A 20,721-nucleotide genomic window follows, 5' to 3' on the forward strand; every position below is an offset into this window, starting at 1 on the left:
TGACATGATTGTAACGCGATTATCTTTGAAAAACATAAATCCTTGTGTCTCTGAGCCGCAGCGACACGGAGTGATTCAGAGCGGGTCCTTCTGCTGTTGGTTCTGGACTGGTGTTCTTGTGTTGGTGGATAAAGCAGACTGCTCCGTGTTTGGTGTTGCTGTGCCGCTGTGCCGCTGTCACGTCTGTTCCCTGATCTCTGCGTCACCGACCGATTTGATATTAAAGTGACAGAAAAAAAAACGTTATAGTAAAGCCGCGGCCGGAAAATCAGGAAGCAACGTTACTACGCTATAATCGATTATCTTCCGTCACTGCATCGATACCGAATCGTCCACGTCCGCATCGTAGAAACGATTATTTTCAACACCCCTAATATATATATATTTTGTTGTCGTTATTTTCATACTTCAGCAGAATGTGACAGAGATGTAGGCAATAAGCAGCTTCCCTCAGTACATTATATATTAAATAGACATATTGAAATACAGACATTTAACACTGAATGTCTTTACAATGGGGTGATTCCAAGGTTTTAGCTTTTCAATATATTTTATTTTTCTTAATACTTTGTATTTTTTTATTTACAGTTCTATTGTTGTTTTTAATAGCTACCTCCTTCTTTTGCAGTTCAACAGATGAGCAGTTTCGCTGGAACGCTCAAGGTAAAGTTCACTATGAATGCTTTTACACACACACACACACACACACACACACACACACACACACACACACACACACACACACACACACACACACACACACACACACACACACACACACACACACACACACACACACACACACACACACACACACATTGCTCCGCCCTGCATGTGAAGGTATGGTTGCAAGATCTGACTCCAAACATGTCACTGCCATTTTTTTTTATTACTGAAATCCTTGAAATGTTCACACATACTAACACCGCCAAAAATATTCTAGCTATCCTATTCCTCCTTCATCTTGATTTAAGGAATAGATTTATAGTCCCGACAGCAACAAGGCCTGTTCCGCCTCTTGTCTGATTGACACACTTGGAAAATTGTGTGTCAAGGCACATATGGAAGGGCCCTGTAATATATGGGCAGAAGCACCCACCCACATACCTGATGGATTAAGAAATGATTGCACACTCACACAGTAGCACAATCTCACTCATATCAGAATGTCAAAGTGCGGCCAGAAAAAGGCGTCTGTTTGCTTTGACAGTCAGTGTTAATCTGCAAGTCCACAATCACACACTCTTTGATAGAGATACACCTAATGATTGGTCCTCTAGTGTCATATATCTAACACTCAACATCCTTATCCTCTTCACAGCAGATGGACACAAGGATATCGAGGACGAGTTGACCACTGGTTTGGAGCTGGTAGATTCCTGCATTCGCTCACTCCAGGAATCAGGGATACTTGACAGTGGAGAACGTAAGTGTAATATCCCGCGTCCTTGTGTGTTTGTGTGTGTATGTTTTGGGAGGGCAAGGAGGATGCAATCCTTATAAAATAGTGTCTTATTTAGGTATGTGTTAATAATCAACTTTGTGCTATTGAGATGATTCAGACCAAAGCAGAAATGCAACCCAAACAAAACAAACTCCAAATGAAATTTAATGTGAGCTTCTTCCTTTTTTTGGTGTGCATATGATCTTAAACAATTTCATTGTGCATGGACAGGAAATTATTTATATTCTTCTCTTCATTGTAATTGTCTGCACAGCTCTAGCAGGCACGTCAGCTAGGGTAAACAGAACTACTTCAAATAAAAAAATATCAATCACATTTTAATTGTTATGCACAGTGATGCCTTAAAACAGTGAGGGGAAGGGGGTATCGCGGCAATCTGACTAAAACTACAACCGTGGTTGATTTTGCACTGAAAGATTATGGGGTGTTTTGTTAATTATTATTGTTTTGCTGAAAGGAAATGAGAAAATGTTCTTTTATTAGTCCCTTAAGCCATGAAATATCTAGCCTAAGTGCAGCAATTCCCTTTGTAATATTTAGTTCTCACTCAGATTTAATTTCTTCTTTCAGTGAGCATGTTTAGTTCTTGGAAAAAGACATAAAGTATATACTTAAATTAAGTAAGTACAGTATTTTTTAAATGTAAAAAATGTTCTTACACACTAAAAGTAATAGAAACACATTTGTATTATTTGATGAGCGAGGCCAAGGCACCAGAATCTTAGTTTGTTTCTACCTGAAATGTTTAATCACATATTAAACGTTTTACAATGTGTCTTGCTTCTACTACTACAATGAGCTGGCTAGTGTGGCACCTACATTATGTGTGACTGTTATAGCACACACATCTGCTTATACAGTGCATTCAGATTTATGTCTATAGAGTATCTCAAAAGCTGGACAGGGTAAAGCTTAGAAAGCTGATTTACAATATTTACCTTTATCGTCGGTCTCATTTTGAAGCAAATAGGAGAACAGTGGGGAGGCGATAGATAATCTGATTGTTATCTTGCTTGTAAGAAGTCCCTGAATCTCCATCATTCGTGCTTTATCTGAATCCAAATATATTTTTCTCTTTCATTGTGGGAACACTTATTGCTCCTGCTTCACACCCAGCTGTGTTTCTCATTCTGCAAATGGGTTTGTATGAAAGGCATCACAGTGTGTGGGTGCAGACAAATCCAGTGTGTGTGTTTGTATGTGTGTTTTCCCCCAGATAGTTGCACTGCAAATAGCTTAGTGGTAAATACCCAGAATAGTGACATGAAGCTGTTTTCAGTGAAAGGTGCCACAAAACAGAGAGGCTTTTTGCTCTCAGCTTATACTGTAGTTGGTAAGTGTCACAACAGAGCCACACAACTACACACACATAAGTGTTTTGAGAGACACAAATACAACTGGTAATATCAGGAAATGAGATTCCTTTGGGCCTTGGTATAAAGTGCTATCTTTAAACCTTTTTAAAACTGTGAAACCCTGCGTTTATGTTAGGTATGTTTTGTAGTTGTTCATGATTTGACTGAGCTGCTCGATTTTCCATGTCAGAACAGAGACTATCATACTCCATTTCATCTTCTAACTCATTATCAAACACACAAGCTGTATACACACAGAATACTTAAATGTACATGTACACACACACATGATCTCCTATAAAACCATTAGCACAATCGATCAACATAATGGCTGTCCTATCATCTGACCATCCAGCACATAAACACTTTAGGTCACATCACTGAAACCGACACACAACAGTTTCTGTCACGCAGCACACGATGTAACAAACATCAAGGCCAAGTGATGATGAGTTTGGGAGCTCCCACTCAGTCTGCGTAAGTCAAAGTGCTGTTTAATAATTCATAAAAAGCGAGGGATGAATGGAGATGAGAAAAGTCTTTTGTGAAGGCAAGAAGCAGAGGAGTTGATCTTGGTTCACAGGGAGAAAGGGATTCTGGGGGAAGAGAGATATGGAGGGAGACAGATGGGGAGAGAAGGCAAGAAGATATGGGAGAATAATAACAGGGCTTTGTTATTAAGTTTGTAACAAGAAACTTGCATGGCAGTGAGACCAGACTCTACACTTTGTAGGGATATATTTATAATATTTCGACATTTTAAATTGGTAAGAATGTAATAAAACAGATAGACATCCTAGTTGTGCCTTCCTTACACTGCGTAACTGTAACAACTGTAATATGCTTGAAATTCGTATTCAGAAAAAGGTAAATATAGCATTTTAATATATATATATCAAATATTTATGCACCGTTAAGTGCACAGGTCACAGACCTAACTGCTCTTCAATTATACCACACATGAACAGGCATACAGATAACCTACACCACCATGTAACAGTTCCCTTCGCTCCATCTACTGTTTCCAAAAGAGTCCATGTTACAAACTGCCTTATGATGTTCTTATTGCCGAATCAATATAAGCTCTATGTGCACAGCATGGGAATCTTAGAGGGATTATTATTTGTCGCCACAGCAGTGACCGTCAGGTGGTATGGATGATGGCGGTGAGATTGTCGTGTGCGTGGTGTGTGTGTGATTTGGTTCATAATCAAAATGATGATGCTAAGGCTTTAAACATGTATGGCAGGTGCTTTGGCTGTACTCCAGCCGATCAGGTATGTGAAGCCATATTGAATAGACAGGATAAAACAATTTGAAGTTATTCATTCAAAACCAGAACTTCCTCACGCAATTGGTGAAGTTTTGCTCAAGTCGAATACAAGGTAAAAGTTAACACGTTTGGGGAGGCAACAAATCAAGTTAAAGGTGCTCCATCTATTACAACTTTTTTTCTTTTTAGCCTTCCTCCTCCTCCTCCCATCCCATCCTCTCCATCTCCCTGCTTCTCCTCCTCCTCCCATTCTCTCTGTTCCTCTGTTTCTCTTCCCTCTGCTAATAAATTATGTATGCCATCTCCAACTCACGGAGTGCTGCACTGCTGCACTATCTCTTCTAAATTGCTGCTCTCTCTCTCTCCCCCATTTCACTCTTCGCCTCTCAACCGCCCCCTCTCTTACTCACTCTTAATCTCTCTCTACCAACTCTCTCACTCTCTCTATATATGAACACACACCATACACAACCCCCACCACCTACCCAACCATACACCATTCCTGTCGGTAGGACCAGCTCTTCTTTCCCAGAGTTCCTTGCAGCTCAACTCCACCCCGGAGGCTTCGCTCCAGTACTCTGCCAGCTACCATAGCAACCAGACCCTCGCCCATAGCGACAGCATCTCCGCAGCAACTCCTCAGCGCAGCGGGCATGTTGGAGGAGCCGTGCACAGCTACAACCAGGTAGGAAACCCTGCTGCTCACTGACGATAACGAGGGTGTGTGGAAGTGTGGAGATGATGACAGAGAGAGGAAATTCTACGACTGGCCATTTGTGTAAACTTAACTGTCTGTTGTTAAGAAAAGTTATGCAGTACATTGAGGGTCAGAGAGGCAAAATAATGACATTAAAGAGTTTGATGTGAAGGTACTTATCACAGTTTTTAAGTACAGCAGCATTGAACTCCTTTTACTGTTGAGATACACTGTTTACTGTATATGCAGATTTTCAGATTCCTTGCTCTGTTATTCCTTTAGAGACGGAGCGAACATCCCCCTTCTTTTTCCTCTTGCATGGTGCTTCTGTGTGAATGTGGATTTGTTTGACATCACAGTTGATTAGTGTATATAAGTACATATTTATGCAGAATCAAGTTTTATGAGTGTTAGCGAAGTGGTTGAGTCACTACGAGTGGCTTTAAAAGCAATTCATGGCATATTTGTCTGTATTTGGGAGGAGATCATGAGACAGGGTTAGACAAATTATTTAAAGCTGTTTAGAAGGAGACAGGTAATCAGATGCTCATAGACCAAATGAGGAGATGATTAAATGCACACAGAGGAATCTCAGCAAGTGTCTTATGTATGAAGGACTTGAGAAATAAAGCTGAAACAAAGTCACATATGAATCACAGCAGTGAACTGATGGGGAGAGAAACACACATCTAATTACTTTACAGCCTACAGGAGCCAATTCTTTCCAATTGTTCATGTCCTTAACATATCACTGGTAATGCACGTGCTGCATTCTTATACACACACACACACACACACACACACACACACACACACACACACACAGATGTATATTTACAAACAACCACCCACACACTAAAACGGTATGAGTTAAAAGTAAGAGAAAGTATTTTAGTTCAAAAACACTTAACCCCAATAACAAAATCTTTAATGCGTCTTAGCAAGAAACTTTTTTTCATTTTTTTACTTTCTCATTGGATGTTTGTGTATATGTGCAAATCTGTGTGTACTGTAAGTGTGTGTTTGTCTGCTTATGTAAATGTTTTTATGAAAGAGAAAGGTGAATTGGATGATATCTGTATTTGTGAACGCATTCATTCAACTCCCTCCACAGTCTGGCTTAAGCTCATTTCAGAACTGGTTTCAGAGACAGCTCCCATTCCTTCCCTGAAAAAGTGAGAAATACGTGAGGTCAAAAGATAGAAAAACAGAACAACAAGCATATACATGGATGGGCTGGGCAAAAAGAGTTTTTATTCTGTCTGTATTCTGTGTTCTATAATATTTCTTCTCCTCGGTTTACTTTACATTGCAGTGTTCCTGTCCTCTTTCTCTCCCCCCTTCTTCCTTGCCTGTCCTCTCTGTTCACCATCTCTGTCTGTGTGTGTGTGTGTGTGTGTGTGTGTGTGTGTGTGTGTGTGTGTGTGTGTGTGTGTGTGTGTGTGTGTGTGTGTGTGTGTGTGTGGTGTGTGTGTGTGTGTGTGTGTGTGTGTGTGTGTGTGTGTGTGTGTGTGTGTGTGTGTGTGTGTGTGTGTGTGTGTGTGTGTGTGTGTGTGTGTGTGTGTGTGTGTGTGTGTGTGCAATGCATCCTCCTCTCTGATGTTTTGGGCTTGTCAGTGTAATGGGGCCAGTGTTGTCAGCAGGGCTTTTTCACAGAATAGCTTTACGCAAGCCAGTGCTGTCATAAAGGCAGGTGCAGCTTGCATGCATGTATAGTACATGCAGGATGCAGGCACATGCATGTTTTTATTTGTATTCACTCAATGGTTGTTCAAAAGTTAGCCCAGGTGACTGTTTCATGGAGAGTGAGAGAGAAAGTGAAAGGTCTGGTATGTTGCTGCTGTTCTGTAGGGTATTTATAACCCTGAGAGGCCCAGCTTTAATAATGCATGGCTACATGGCACCTCAAACATCCCAGTGTTTTACTGGAGGAGAAAAGAAACAGCACTGCAACATGACAGACTGGGGTGCAGAAAGTGCTCTTCCTCACATACTGTCAGGCTTTCTATTTATTAGTTAACTCTGCCAACAATTCATCTATGCTCATCTTTTATTTACCCGCTGAATCACCCATCCATCTGTTTATTCATTCACCCACTCACCTTGTCATCTGTGTGAAGGTCCATTTCTGTCTCACTTTGCATCTTGATGACTGGAGCACATCTGCAGTGTAGAACACAATCAGGAAATAAAGACATTAATTAGGTTGTTAAAGTTAAAGTCATGTGTCCTGCGTCTCATCAGCCTTACATCTCTCACTTGGCTTCATAACCTACTAAACTAACACAGGGGACTTATGAAGGAGATCTTTATGGCGCACACTGTTCCTGATAGTGTCTCACATCCTGATTAAGATCTCTCTCTCTCTCTGGCTGTTTATAGACACTTTTTATAATCTACTCTCTTATAAACATTTTTCCATATGCGCTCTAAAAAACACAATAAGTGCAATTTTTGGCATCTGCATTTATTAATGCTATGACAGCAGCACGAGTGTAGTCGTTAACGAATAAGGAATAACTATTGGTCAGACCAGGTTTTCCTATATGTACAAGAAAGATAACAAGTAGTTAATGGAGTTTCTGGAGAAATGTTGGTGGGATGACTAGTTGATGAAAAGCTGCAAATATGGCATACGTCTTAGTATTGCTGGATTTACTGATGTAAAATGATGTAAGCTGCACTCTGTTGCTGTATAGCAGGGAGATGAAAGCATTGTTTGATAAATGGCTAGGACCTAAAGGCATTGTTTGCTTAACTTTGTTTAAAGGGGCAGCTGAAAGAGTATACACACAGGGAATAATAGCTTACTAACAACGCAGGATACTGTGAACATCTCTGCCTCGTTACAGCTCATTCTATTTTCTTCACATCCAAAATGTGACACGCAGAGCTGGAACACATAGTACTGGAAAAACTGAGGTTATTCATTATTGGTAATCCGAGTGCATGACCACATATTTTGACATTTTCAAAAATTCTACCGTCCAAGGTTAGTTTAAGAGTAAAACTACAGCCCATCGCTTTGTGAAGCGGGAGAAGTTACAGCTTCAACCAGGATTTACTTCCTGTGTGTTGAGATCAGGGTGGATCAGTAACTCAAGGTTGAATCCTATTCTGTAAACTTTCATAAGCAGTTCTTATAGACAGACACAAACAATATCAGCATGTTACTGAGTCAAGAATTTGTAAGACGATATATAGAAGCATACCGTACATCCGACATTTCTTACCTATTTGTCATTTCACCAATTTCCCATTCCTTCACTCCTTATCTGTGTCTGCCTGTGTATGCTACTCTGTCTGTGTGCCTCCATAAACTGTGTGTCAGATTTTTTGAAAGAGACTGCTAATCCTCTCAGCCAGAGATAAATCAGTTTTCATGACCCCTCTGCAAACAAAGCAGTGCTGCAACCAAAGGCTTGTTGTCTTCGCCCGACATGCTTTGGCTCATCACAAAGCAGGGAAATATAACCAGGAACTGCCATTCAGAACAGAATGAGAGATGGTGTGTCTGTGTGTGTTGCTATATTTATCCAGGGAAGGTTTAGCAGACATGCTTTTTCATTTTGTCTGCACTATAGTAAAGCTGCCAGTATTCATACCTGGAAACTGTTATGTTCAAATGCAGCTTTTTAACATAACACCGGATTTGTATTGTGTGCGTGTATTGGCCTGTTCTGTGACACCCGTTTATTGGATGATCATATGTTTGTTGTCATTTATTTTTTGAATTGTGTGCTTGTATAACTGTTTAAATGTGTTCAAAGTGTCCGTCCATTTAATTCCAATTTACAGGTATTATAATGTCAAACACTCAAGTAGTTGAGATTGATATTTGTTTGTGACAGCTTCTCCTGATATGTCAGCAAATCAAATTGTGTGTATCTTTTAAGGTTTTAGTACTTCAATTTCTCTGACTGTCGTAGATTAACTTCTGTATATGCAGTGATGACGGAGCTTCAAGGTGACTCAGACAGCGTGTGCATAATGTGGCCTTGTACAACTGCAGCCATGTCAGTCCAGTAGTAATATGTTTGAATCCCCTTTAAAGCTATATGAGGCTCAGTGGAGCACCAGCATTATGCTTTCAAACATTGTCTCTGGAGATTTGGTAGAATATATTATGATGGACCATAATGTGATGTGTGGTAGAGAGGCTTCTCAACCTCAAGCTTTGCCTCACACTGAATCATGTCTTTTGTCTGTTTAGAAATTAATCGCACATTGTAGTCAAAGCATGATTGGATTTTGTATTTGATTTAACATCATATGGCTTTGTCTTTCTCTTTTGTCTTTTTCCGTAATAACTAATCTTAAGGATTTGTGAATATTGAAGTTTACAGATGGCAGTTAAAGGATGTTGAGACATGAATACACTATGGAATAGACAATTGACTGTAATCATTCCCTTAACTTTGAGTAGGTGGTGCAACAACGCTTTATGAGAAATTATTTCAGCCAGCCAAACTCCTAGGGCTTCTCTGAGTCTATTTGAATCGCCCTGTTTTCTGTGGGGATTTCATTACCATCTGCTCTAGGTTCATTCAGTGCTCATCAAAGGCTTCACTGTACTCATTGTGCATTAAAGTTTTCCATGGCCACTACTCTTTATTCTTTTTATCTATTGTTTCTAACTCTGTCTCTCCCCCATTTCAACTTCTCCCTCCTCACTTTATCCCTCCCTCTATTCATCCCTTCTTCCCTGTCATGGCCCCTCTTCCCTCACTTGCTCTCTGTTCCCCCACATCCCCTCAGGTGACATCTAGTCGTGCAGCCCAGCATCAACAATCACAGAGCGGGGCAGGGTCAGGTAAGAACTCACCCCTCCTTCTCTTCCCCATTCATCTCGGTCTTTGTCCATGGAGATGCATTTTCTTTACAATAAATGAATCTCACATTGCAACAACATTGTGGATACACAGACATGGCATGTTGAGATACTGACAGACATACAGGCCAATGAAATGAAAAAGATGTGCTACTAGCAGAGTGCTGAGCATGTTTGTATGACTACAAAGTCCCCCACTGCTCTTTGATCTAAGGTGTTCTGGTACTAAGTACACTTATAAATCACCATAGGCTCGAACATGGTGTTTTTTATTAGAAAATCAATGAATAGCTCTAAGTTCAATAGCAAAGCAACAGGTTTGGATTGGGCAGACTATTTCTCCCAGTTACTAGGTGATATCATTTCAAGAATATACTAAGACTCACTGATGTCTGCCTAACAACGTTCTTACTCATTCTTCTGCTTTTCACTAAATATGCCTCCCTTTCTCTGCTGTCTAGGTATCTATTACTCCAGCTCCACCTTACCCGTCCAGCGTGTCGGCTCCCCTCTGTCTGCAGGAGGAGGCTCAGGCTCAGGCTCCGGCTCCCCAGGTAAACTCCAACGCCTGGGATCCTCCTCTGAAACCCCGGGGTACTCTACCACTCAACGCCTGCCCTCCTCCTCCTCCCCCAGCAAACCGTCTCCTGGTACTCGCCTGGCCAAGTCATACAGGTACAGATCCACAGTGACCGTGACATTGATTATGAAGGTGTTTTAAGGTGATTGCTGTATTTAACACATCAGTCTAATGTATAAGTTTTTCAGACCAAAACATTGAGGAGAATAAATTATCTTTGGACTGTCTTTTAGCAAGCAGTACATATAAAACACTTACATACAAACATATAACTGTTGTGTGAAGTGGAATGAATAATTTGAAGTCATTATTGTTCATGCAAATTATGCTGCTTTGCATATTTGTCTTCCAGCACTACAGTTGCTGTGACATCAGCGGGAGGGGGCGGGTCTCCCCTAAGGGTCGCATCTCCACCCAACTCTACATCTGGGGGAGGGGCCAGCTCATCATCGTCCCCTCTCCACCAGGTACAGAATGTGACACTCGCAGAAAAGCATTTGGTGTTACCAGAATATAAAAACAACTCCTTTAATGTGCATTGCAAATGATACTGGTTATAAAACCTGTGTCAGTTAAATATTATCCTGATCTGGTTTTATAATTATATAATGATACTATGTACAGTTTTAACATAATACTATTACATGGAGCCACAACAGTACATATGTTATATTTCAAAGTACAGTATATACAGTGCAAATGCCCATTATTGATATTCAGGAACAGAGCTGTAATTGACAGTTGTAAAATGTATCTAGGTATGATATTGTGTTGTCATAATATTGATTGATGCTGGGCGGCTAGGTGTCAGAGAGAAGATTATAGTCTTGTCCACTTTAGCAGATCTTTAATCATGACAAAGGATGGCGTAGCTCCAGAGCAATTGCAGATTGAATCATACATTTAGAAAAGATCTATACCAGTCCATTTTAGTTCTTCAATGCGGTTATCTTTCCAAACAGCACCTTATCTGAACCCTGGTTGCTGAGGCACATTTTTAGGATTTACTTATCCACTATGTCACACTACAATAATGAAAAGTTTTTTCTGCGTGAGTTTCTCCAGCGTATATTACATTCTTAAGGCTAAGTGATTTCGACATGGTTTACACATAGTGCCAATTTTTGTTTAAAAGCCCATTTTACAAAATAAAGACACAAAAGTAATTTGGCATAGTAAATAGATTTCCAAGACACGATGACAGGTACAATGTCTTTCTATCTAAAGTACACGGCTCAAAACAAGTCAGCCATGTCAGCTGTCACATATTCGACTGCTAACATATTGTAATTAAACAAGAGGTAATTTCATCAGGTTATAACTGATGTCATTTACAATATTTTAAAGAAAAAACAACGACTCTTGTCCCTGCAGATGAGTTCAGGCATAGGGAGCTATGCCACTTTGTCTCCCAAACGCCTGGCAGCTCACCACGCTTCTGACCAGTACAAGATCAACCACGAGCTCTACGCTACAGCGACTCTGCAGAGGCCTGGCAGTCTGGCAGGTGGGCGTTCACACACTCTCACATGCACGTACACATTAAGCCCACCGCGGGAATTTAGTAACCTTACTGTGTGTCGTCCTGATTATGCTGGTAAACCAACTGCACTGTGAGGAGTAAAGGGGTGTTAGAACATCTCTCAAAATGCTAATATGTTAATAAGTATTTGTGTCTGTTGTTTATTTAGCCTGGTGAATCAATGCATCTCACAGCCCTTAAACAAAAAAAGTTCTGCATTTAAGTATTTTGAATTATCCAATATATAAGAGTTATTTACTCGGAATAGAGATGTCACAGCTTTTTGTTGCCATTATAAAGAAAAACTTCAAAATGAATGAAAAAGCTCATCAGTGGTTTTATTTGTGAGCTGTGTATATATTCAGATTATAATTTTGTTGCAGAATAAGAGATATTAACTGTGTCTCAGAGATGAATGTTACTTTTATTTACTCACATATATTACATGCCAAATTGGTGTCTCTGTTACAGCATCCTGTGCAAAAGGCTGACCTTTTTTCTAAAACAAATTTAAATAATCTTTTCATGTATGAACTTTTTGGCAAGATTCATATTAATTAATCGAGTTGCAGTTGATCAGGACAGTTTCAATTCAACTTGTCAATCCGGGAAATGCAAGATTTATCTTGAAATTGTGACTTTTGGTGCCCTACAAAAATTGTACCAGCGGAGAGTTATTTGTGGAAACTATTACAGAGGTTTGCTTCCCTCGGTGGACAACATCCACCTGGAAAAAGCACAGTAGAGTTTTTGTGAGTGGCCTGTTTCGAGGGGTACTTACCTGCTCCATAACACCTACTCTACAGTGAAGTTAAGCTGTGTAAAACTGAAATTGCCTAAAATAAAAAAAAATGTCCATCTAGTTGCTTTCTGCTTGGAGGTCCGGAGTCCCATTTTACATTTTGCCAAAGTGAAACTATGGCACTATACCCAGCTGAGTGAGGAAAATATTACAATAACAGATATAACTCACTTTCCTGGTAGAATTGCAGGAGGTACGGTACATGGTTACATATCAAAGAACTAATAATTTTATATCTTACTTTTTACTGTAGGCGTGATGCTTAGTTTGCTCTCTTGTTAACTACACAAATAAAACAGAGCCATCAAGGGACCACAGTTGGTTTTTACATTTTGTTATTTCTTTTGATATTTGCTGAATGAGAGGGTATCTCTCTATTTTCTTCATTCTGCGTCATTCTTTCATTTCCTCTTTAAATGCTCTCTCCCTTTGAAAGAAGAAGGTCAGTACTTTCACAAGTGTGCCCTTGTGAGTCAAAAAAATAAATGAATAAAGAAATAAAACCGACTCCCCAAGACTTCAAAGAGGAAAGGGATGAAGGAAGAGAGAGGGCTGGGATGAGTCATGCCGTTAATGGGTGTGTCCATGAGTCTAATTAGCACTCCTTCATGCATATTCTGACCATCTCTGTCTCTTTGCTGCTTCTCTATCCTCCCTCTGTTTGTGTCTATATTCACCTCATTTCAGTGGAGCTCAGTGCGTCTTGTAGCATCCAACATGTCATCCATTTGTCATTCTCCATTCATTTCTGTCAAAGTCTTTTGACCTCTTCTGTCTCTTTATCTTACTCCCTTATTCTGACGCTTTCTGCAACATTGTAAATAGCCTCTCTACCCATGATAATATGAGACTAACTGCTGCTTCACACTCTTGCTCATCCCCAAAGGTGCTGCACCAACATACCTCTTACAGTAGGTTGTTCAATAAAAGAGTTTTAGGATGTTCTTCTTTAAAATACTATCTTGGACTTGTCTGCTTTGTTGAGCAGTTATGACAATACACACCATCCTAAACTACAGAATAGCCTCACGCACTGAGATGCTCAGTCCCTCGCATGCATCGATTTCTGATATGATCTGAAGGGTTGTAGGGTTTTGACTTTGTTAAGTTGACAGTGGATTCACGCTGAGGTCTGAATCCCAGTATTGAAGCACAGCACTCTGAAAAATGCTCTGCACGCCACTTGCCAAGGATTGAGAGCTAATGCGATATGATAAGACGTTAACTCCACTGGACCATCTCTTTTACTCTCACTCATTGCTGTGCATATATGGCTTTGTATATATGAGTATGTCAACGTTTTTTAATTTCATCTCCATCTCCTGACATGCCAAGCCCTGCTGACGTTTCTTCCCATTCCCCCAGTCTTCTGCTTTTCTACTCCTTCCTAATTTTATTTTAGCTCTGTGTTTTCAGAGGGAGGCTTTACATTTGTTCTGCTGTGTAATGAACAAATGCCTGCTGTCAACGTCTTCTTTGCCCTGTGTCTTTGGGATTCCTGCCAAACACAGAACAAGAGGGGGGACACTACAACTCATTATTTTATAGCTGACGACCAGCAATGTGTTCTGCGGAGATGTAAAAAATGAATTACAGAGGCATCCCTCTCTCTGACGCTCTTTTTTTCTCTGTCTCTCTATATATGCCTATTTGTCATGTGCTCTTATGTAATCTTTCTTTATTATTCTGTCATTCCTTCTCTACTTAGTTTCTTACTCTGGTGCCTTTCTAACAACTTGCCCCGCACACCCTTATCTGTCTACCACATAAATCAGCAAAGAGAAATGTACAGGGTGAAAATGGACATCTGACTTTCATCTTTTTTCTCCAGGCTCTCGTGGATCCTACAGTAGTCAGCACAGTCAGGAGCCCCTTCGGCCCCTGGGGTCCCCAGAGCACCATATAGATCCCATCTATGAAGAGCGTGTCTACCACAGCAAGGGCCCTATGAGGAGCCTTAGCCAGGGCCAGGGGCCGGACGCAGGCCCCTACCGCAACAACACCGGTAAGGCCTTCCCTGGAAATGTAAACTTCATTATGAACATTGCATAACGTTGTATAGGTGACACAGCCTTCTCCTCATGTTAGTTGATGTTCACTTACTCGATGTAAAGAATGCACGATACACTGTAAATGCAACAATGACTTGAATGTTACAGCCTTTTTCTGTATGGTTAATGCTCCTACTTCATGCTGTGAGGTAAATCACACACATTTCAAACAACCCAGGTGGAGAAAAATATATTGGATGTAAAAAAAATAAGAAGGCATTTATAAAAGGCCATCAACACTTTTGTTCTGTTATTTTAATCCAGTTAAGAAAGAAGCACGGTTGGGCACATTTTCTATCAAAGTCACACAGTCAGAGACACTTATTCTTACCCACTCCCTCCGTAACTCCATTGTTGCCAGCAATGTATTTTTAATAGGGCCTCATTGAGCTTATCACAATGTGGGTTTAGGTACGCCATGTTAATCCCATTACCGTATCTTACCCACATGAAAACACCCAAGTCGGTCACGGCACGTTCACAGCTCCCTGGATGTCATTAACCAGCCTACTCTTAATAGCTATCATTAGCATTTGGGTTAGAATCGTAGCATTAAATACGCCGCTTTAGACCAGCGTCTGAGTTGATCAGTTCGACTCACTTGAAAGCAGCAGGAGTTTGCATTTAAGCACTGAGTGTAGCCTTTGAAGCACACTTCAGAGTTAGTGGGGTCATTGGTTTGCTTTTTATTCTTGTGGGATATTGCTTTGATTACGGTTGGTTCCTGAACAGTGCATTAAATAGAATTGACCTTGCAAGCAGTAATCTAACAAGTGCTCTTCAGAAGTGTACAGAGAGGATCCACTGTTATCTATAATTTACTGTGCCTTGTATTTGTAGTTTAAAAATGGGTATAAGAAGCCTCACAAAGGAAGTTTGCACTGCAGCTACAAAAATCAATAGACTGTGGATTAGACCGTGTTCATTTAATTGCTACGTCTGAGATTTACAATACGCTTCTACTACGATACAGTATTTTAATAGATTGTCTGATATTCGTAGTGCTAAACCCTCCGTCAGAGTATTTAAGCCTGAGCCTTTTTTCACCTCATTATTTCACCCTACTGTGCTTAGTCCATGTAACTACAGCGGTAAATCAACACACCGAAATGAACCCCGCCCTGAAGTCACTGGACCGTTGAATCGAAGCTTGGCCTTAGCGCAGCATGTTTTAAAAGTCATGTTAATAGTCAGTGCAGTGACTAGGCGGTTGTCTAATAAGGATTCATAATGCAGAGAGTGATAGCACATAGTGAACTGATAAGGGCTGTGCTGACATAGTAAGCGGTAAGTCATTAATTATGTCACAGCGCCTTTTCTTGGCAATGGCAGGCTCCCATTATTGGTTCATTAAGCTGGCATGGATCAACGTAATTAATGCTATAAGTCATTCCTGCACGGCGAAGAGATTGGAGACGTTTGTGTGCATATTTCATTTCAAAATGTGCAAAGCTGTATTCAGTGGTTCTATGTACAATCCACAGTGTCAGGCTAATTCAAGGCCAATTTAAACAAGGCACTTACAGTCAAATGAAGCTCGCAGTATTCAATGAGAGCGTGGGCCACCACATTACTTAACTGGACACTTAACTACGAAGAGAAGCTGCATGATACAACAAAAGCTATTCAAGTGACTTTAATTATACAAACACTGGTTTTAATAGTGGCTGTTTGCTCCCCAAATAGAGGCTAGAGGTAGTGAGCCAACAGGACACATTGGTGCTTCTGACTTTACTATATATCTTGGGAACTTTGGATTTGTGTCTGCTCTCAACATTTTCTTGTAGAAACACTAACACACCTGTCGTCTTAGGAGGTCTGCAGGTATTTTCTTTTAGCGCAGTCGACACAGTTTGACAGCACACTTTACTTTTCAGTCAGGTCCAGTTTCAGACACCGTCAATACGTTACCCAGTTTGTCTGCTCACTTTCCATTCATCCCTAGTCCACACAGCCCGGGTCTCTGTTATGTTCACTGTTGGGCTGAGTGTTGGATTAATAGCAATGTCACCGCAGCTAAATGCAACTGAGGAAAATATAAAAATAAGTCTGTGCTAAACATCTGCTCCTGTATGACTGTGTGTGCATCTGGCCAAACCACTCTCACATGCACACAGTTATTCTTACTGACTGCTGGCTCACCCTCTTCATCCTCTTTTCCTATCGACCAAGCACACACACACATCCTCGCACCGCACATTATTATTGTGCAAGTATGAGTGTGTATCTGTGTGTTCTCGCACTATGCACGTGTGTAGGCAGTGATGTGCAGTGTTTCATTCTTGGATTAAACCAGGCCAGCGCCCCAGAGGACTGCAGGTTAATGTGGCCTATTTCAAGCGATTATTCCTGCGTCGTCACAGCATACACATGAATGCTGCTAGATAGAAGAGGCACGGCAGTATCGAAGCCTCAGGGTGGTTTACAAACGGGTTTATCTCCAAAAAGATCTCTTGTATTTAAAAGAAGAATCAGACTACAGTTAATCACTTTGCTTTCATATCATTAACCTTTCCTAATCATTGTTTCCTTTCTTTGAAATGTATTTGTACCTTTCTTTGTATTAGATTTTTCTCTCCTTTATTTGAACTATAAAAGTCTAATATTTCAGAGTGCAACCTTTCCTTCTATCACGCCTTCCTTTCCTCTTCTTCCTTGCTCTTTCCTCAGACATTGCCCCCTTGTTTTCCCCTCCGCTCTCTATTCTTACATTTCTGCCTGTTTACCCTGCCTCCTTGTTTCATGAAAGCTATCTGTGCCTGTATTAATGACTCCGACCACTGGGAGCAACATCAGCTCTGAATGGATGTGGCAACGTAGCTCAGGTGGTGACAGTCAGGATGGGTAGATTCAAAGCCACGGCTATTTGTTAGGTGCATCTAGTAGCCAGGTTGAGCTATTGCTGTTGATAAGGGGTGTTATGTAGTTTAACATTGCTGCCTCCAGTATCTTTTAAAGAGACGGACACAAATTCTTCTAACATAATTTATTGCTAAGCCATTAAAGTCTAAGTCACTAAAAAGAAGGTTATATCTCAGCCATTAATCAAACCAGATAACCAAACGATGAAGCGCAGGGTGAAAAAAATGTGATTATGCATTTTGTCTCGTATTATATATGCAATTTACATTTACAGATTCATTGGTCAGTCCTTTAGTTTTGTTCCAAGTGTTTATACCTTATCACCTGCCAACCAGGCAGCCCCATGGACAGCCCTTTATTCTGCAGCCACTCGAAAAGCTTTGCAAATAAAGAGGCTCATCTTGGACATTTCCGCTTGAAGTCGCAGCTCCTTAGCACTGGTCCCTTTCGCCAGCATGAGTGTGCTCACATATAGTACATGTGCACAGTAAAAGGGAGAGAAAGAAACACGACGATGGCTTTGCATCAAACCATTAAACCAATCTCCTTCCCCCTTTAAATCTGCTGTGTTCCTTCTGTAATGAGATCTGACATCCTAATGAGGGGGACAGAACAGAGAGAGTGATGGAGATGAGAAAGATGAGAGAGGGAAAACAAGCCTAAGAGAGGAGGGTCAAGACGAAGAGGATGGAGTCACCGCGTTTTATTCTGGCCAGGAGGCAGGAGAAGTTCAGGGCACCTCTTAAGTAGGGAAAGTGACAGATCCTTGAAATGAAAGAAGAAGAAAAAAGGCTCCCTTTCACCCTGCAAATTCTCCACCGGCGTCCAAATGTGTCTTATAATACTAATTATAGTCTCTTGGTATGTATGTGTGTGCATTTATGCAGATGTAGTTGATATGCATGTAAAGTTTTGAACATGATGAGTAACTTTTTAAATATATAGCAAAATGCACAATGGCAGACATATATAAAAATGCATACATATGAATAATAATAATAATATTGTACAGTATTCAATATAAAGTCATTGTGGTCATTTCTACAAACAAGTTTTTGTGACTTTTAGAAATACAATAGTTTGTAATAATCATTGGAGTGCATAGTGGAAATGATGGCAGAATGAGTAGGAACAGACCAGTCTCAGTAGACCTGAATCAATCAATGAGTCCCTGATTAAACCTTAGTCTGGAAGCTGAAGCACTGCAGCATTGTCAGACCTTTTGGCAGAAGCCTCTCCCTAGTCGCTGTAATGAGTCGCTCACCAGGCTCTGTTTGTCGCCAGGTGAGATTAGGTTTGTTTGGCCAGGATCAATTTCAGCTTGGCCCCTGATCCTGCTGATCTTTTAATGAACTTACTGTCCTTTTAAACACCAACAAAAAGGCAAAGAACTAAACAAAAGGGGACTTAGGTGATTTTCTCACCTCAGATTGTTTTCGAATAGAAAAACGTATTTGTTACACATACCATTAATATAGTACCATTTAACTCCGTGCACATCAAGTACAAGTTGAGTCCACGTGACTTATAACAAGGCTTAAACTTGTACAGTATTTACAGTGAATTTTGCTGAAGCCTCAGAAAGCTTTAATTACCAGCTCAAAGCATCTGACTTACTCAACACATCAGCAGAAAATATTTCCCTTGTGAAAACACATGGCACTTTTTAAATGTAGGTTTATGTGGGCACCCTCTCCCAGACACACACACTAGTGACCATAACTATTTATCACACAGCAAACTTGTACACAAAGCACGCACAGAAACGTGCACATATTCCATTTGTGTCCCATGCTATCTCAGTTAACATGATTAGCATATTCTCGTTTTATCAGCAGTAATGAATTCATAACTGAAGAAATAGACATTCATTTGTTTTTGTCCTCAGAGATCACACAGATCAAATTGAACTCGGCACAAAAGCAACATTGACTGTTTCATCAAATGAAACGAAACATTCAAAGCTGCTGTTTGAAACATGTTTTATTCATTCATTGATTTACAGGTTATTGTTTATAACATTGCTTATTTCCTCTCTGGTGCTTTGTCTCTCTATTGTTTCTTATCGCACCATAAATGCATATTATTAACATTGGCCTCACAAAGGTTGGTATCTTTAATATCAAACTTCCTGTTATGCCCCTTTTGCATAAACCCTTTCACCGTCACTACATTACTCTGACCATTTTCAGACCCACCTATCTTAGATTCAGGGTTGTGAGAGAGAGCTGTTCATCAATATCTATATTACAAAACACAGTAATACAGCATATAAATGTATTAAATATTATGTTTTATTTACAGATAGTAATAAGGCAGCCTACTTGCCGCCCCTCACTAAAATATATATATATATATTTTATAAGAATTTCAATGCACGTGCATTGGCTGAATGGCTTCTATAAATGGAGCGGCCTTCAGTTGGAAAGGAACAAACTCCTCTTTCATGACTTTCACAATTGTCCTTCCCCAGCAGGAGCATTTAGCAGCAGCCACTGGCCTGCAGCACCTGCTGTGTCTAAGTGGATAGCTCCGAGAAAGACATGGCACCTTGACTCATAGGGACAAGTGTCCTACAGCTCCCACGCTGTAAAACGCTCACACTTGATACTTCAAGTGCAAAGGAGGGCATTTGTGTGCATGTTTGTGTGCGTGTGTGTTTTCCAGTGCATCCAGCACAGGAACATCAAGAGCTGTGTGTTGGCCAGGAGGCTCTCCCAGGGATAAACAGAAGGAGAAACTAATCCCTACTCTCCTCCACATTCAAGCAGCGTGTGTTTTGTGTGTGTGAGTTTGTGCGTTTTTGCTTCAGCCGTGGCTGCTATAGACAGGTTGTGTATGCATGCTGTTGTTTGACCTTAAAGTATTATACAAATACGTGTTACAGGCATGCACGTTTAGCCCTTGTCAATCACTTGCATATTTAGAAACCCATGTTTGTGTGCTTGTGTGTGTCCATGCCACTGTGTGTATGTGAGAGGGATAGAGACTGTACTGGGGGGTTTTGTGTAATCGTGCTGAGCGCTGAAGCGTGTCGAGAGAAAGGACATGTCCTCAGTTCTGATCACATAGTCTACTACAACCACAATAGAGGGGGAGAGATAGAGAGACAGAAGGGGGTTAGGGAAGAAAGGGGGAGAAAAACATGAAATGAATGGATGACGGAGAGAGGATGACAGGCGAAAGAATATCGAACTAGAGAGGGAGTAAAATACAGAAAGAGACGGGTTGAAAGGGGAATTTTTCAGAGGAGATGAGTGAGAAAAAAAGATGGATGCTGTTA

General features: G+C 40.6%; 1 protein-coding gene across 1 annotated transcript in view; it reads left to right on the forward strand.

The window, feature by feature from the left end:
• Positions 1-20,721, forward strand: part of ctnnd2a (catenin (cadherin-associated protein), delta 2a) — a 208,383-nt gene that overhangs the window by 84,589 nt on the left and 103,073 nt on the right. Inside the window, 8 exon segments of the mRNA XM_034132641.1 lie at positions 629-663; positions 1,322-1,426; positions 4,606-4,778; positions 9,549-9,603; positions 10,083-10,296; positions 10,554-10,668; positions 11,576-11,708; positions 14,357-14,530. Of these exon segments, the coding sequence (XP_033988532.1) occupies positions 629-663; positions 1,322-1,426; positions 4,606-4,778; positions 9,549-9,603; positions 10,083-10,296; positions 10,554-10,668; positions 11,576-11,708; positions 14,357-14,530 (1,004 nt within the window).

This window comes from Trematomus bernacchii, unplaced genomic scaffold, assembly GCF_902827165.1.
Source record: "Trematomus bernacchii unplaced genomic scaffold, fTreBer1.1, whole genome shotgun sequence".
NCBI lineage: Eukaryota > Metazoa > Chordata > Actinopteri > Perciformes > Nototheniidae > Trematomus > Trematomus bernacchii.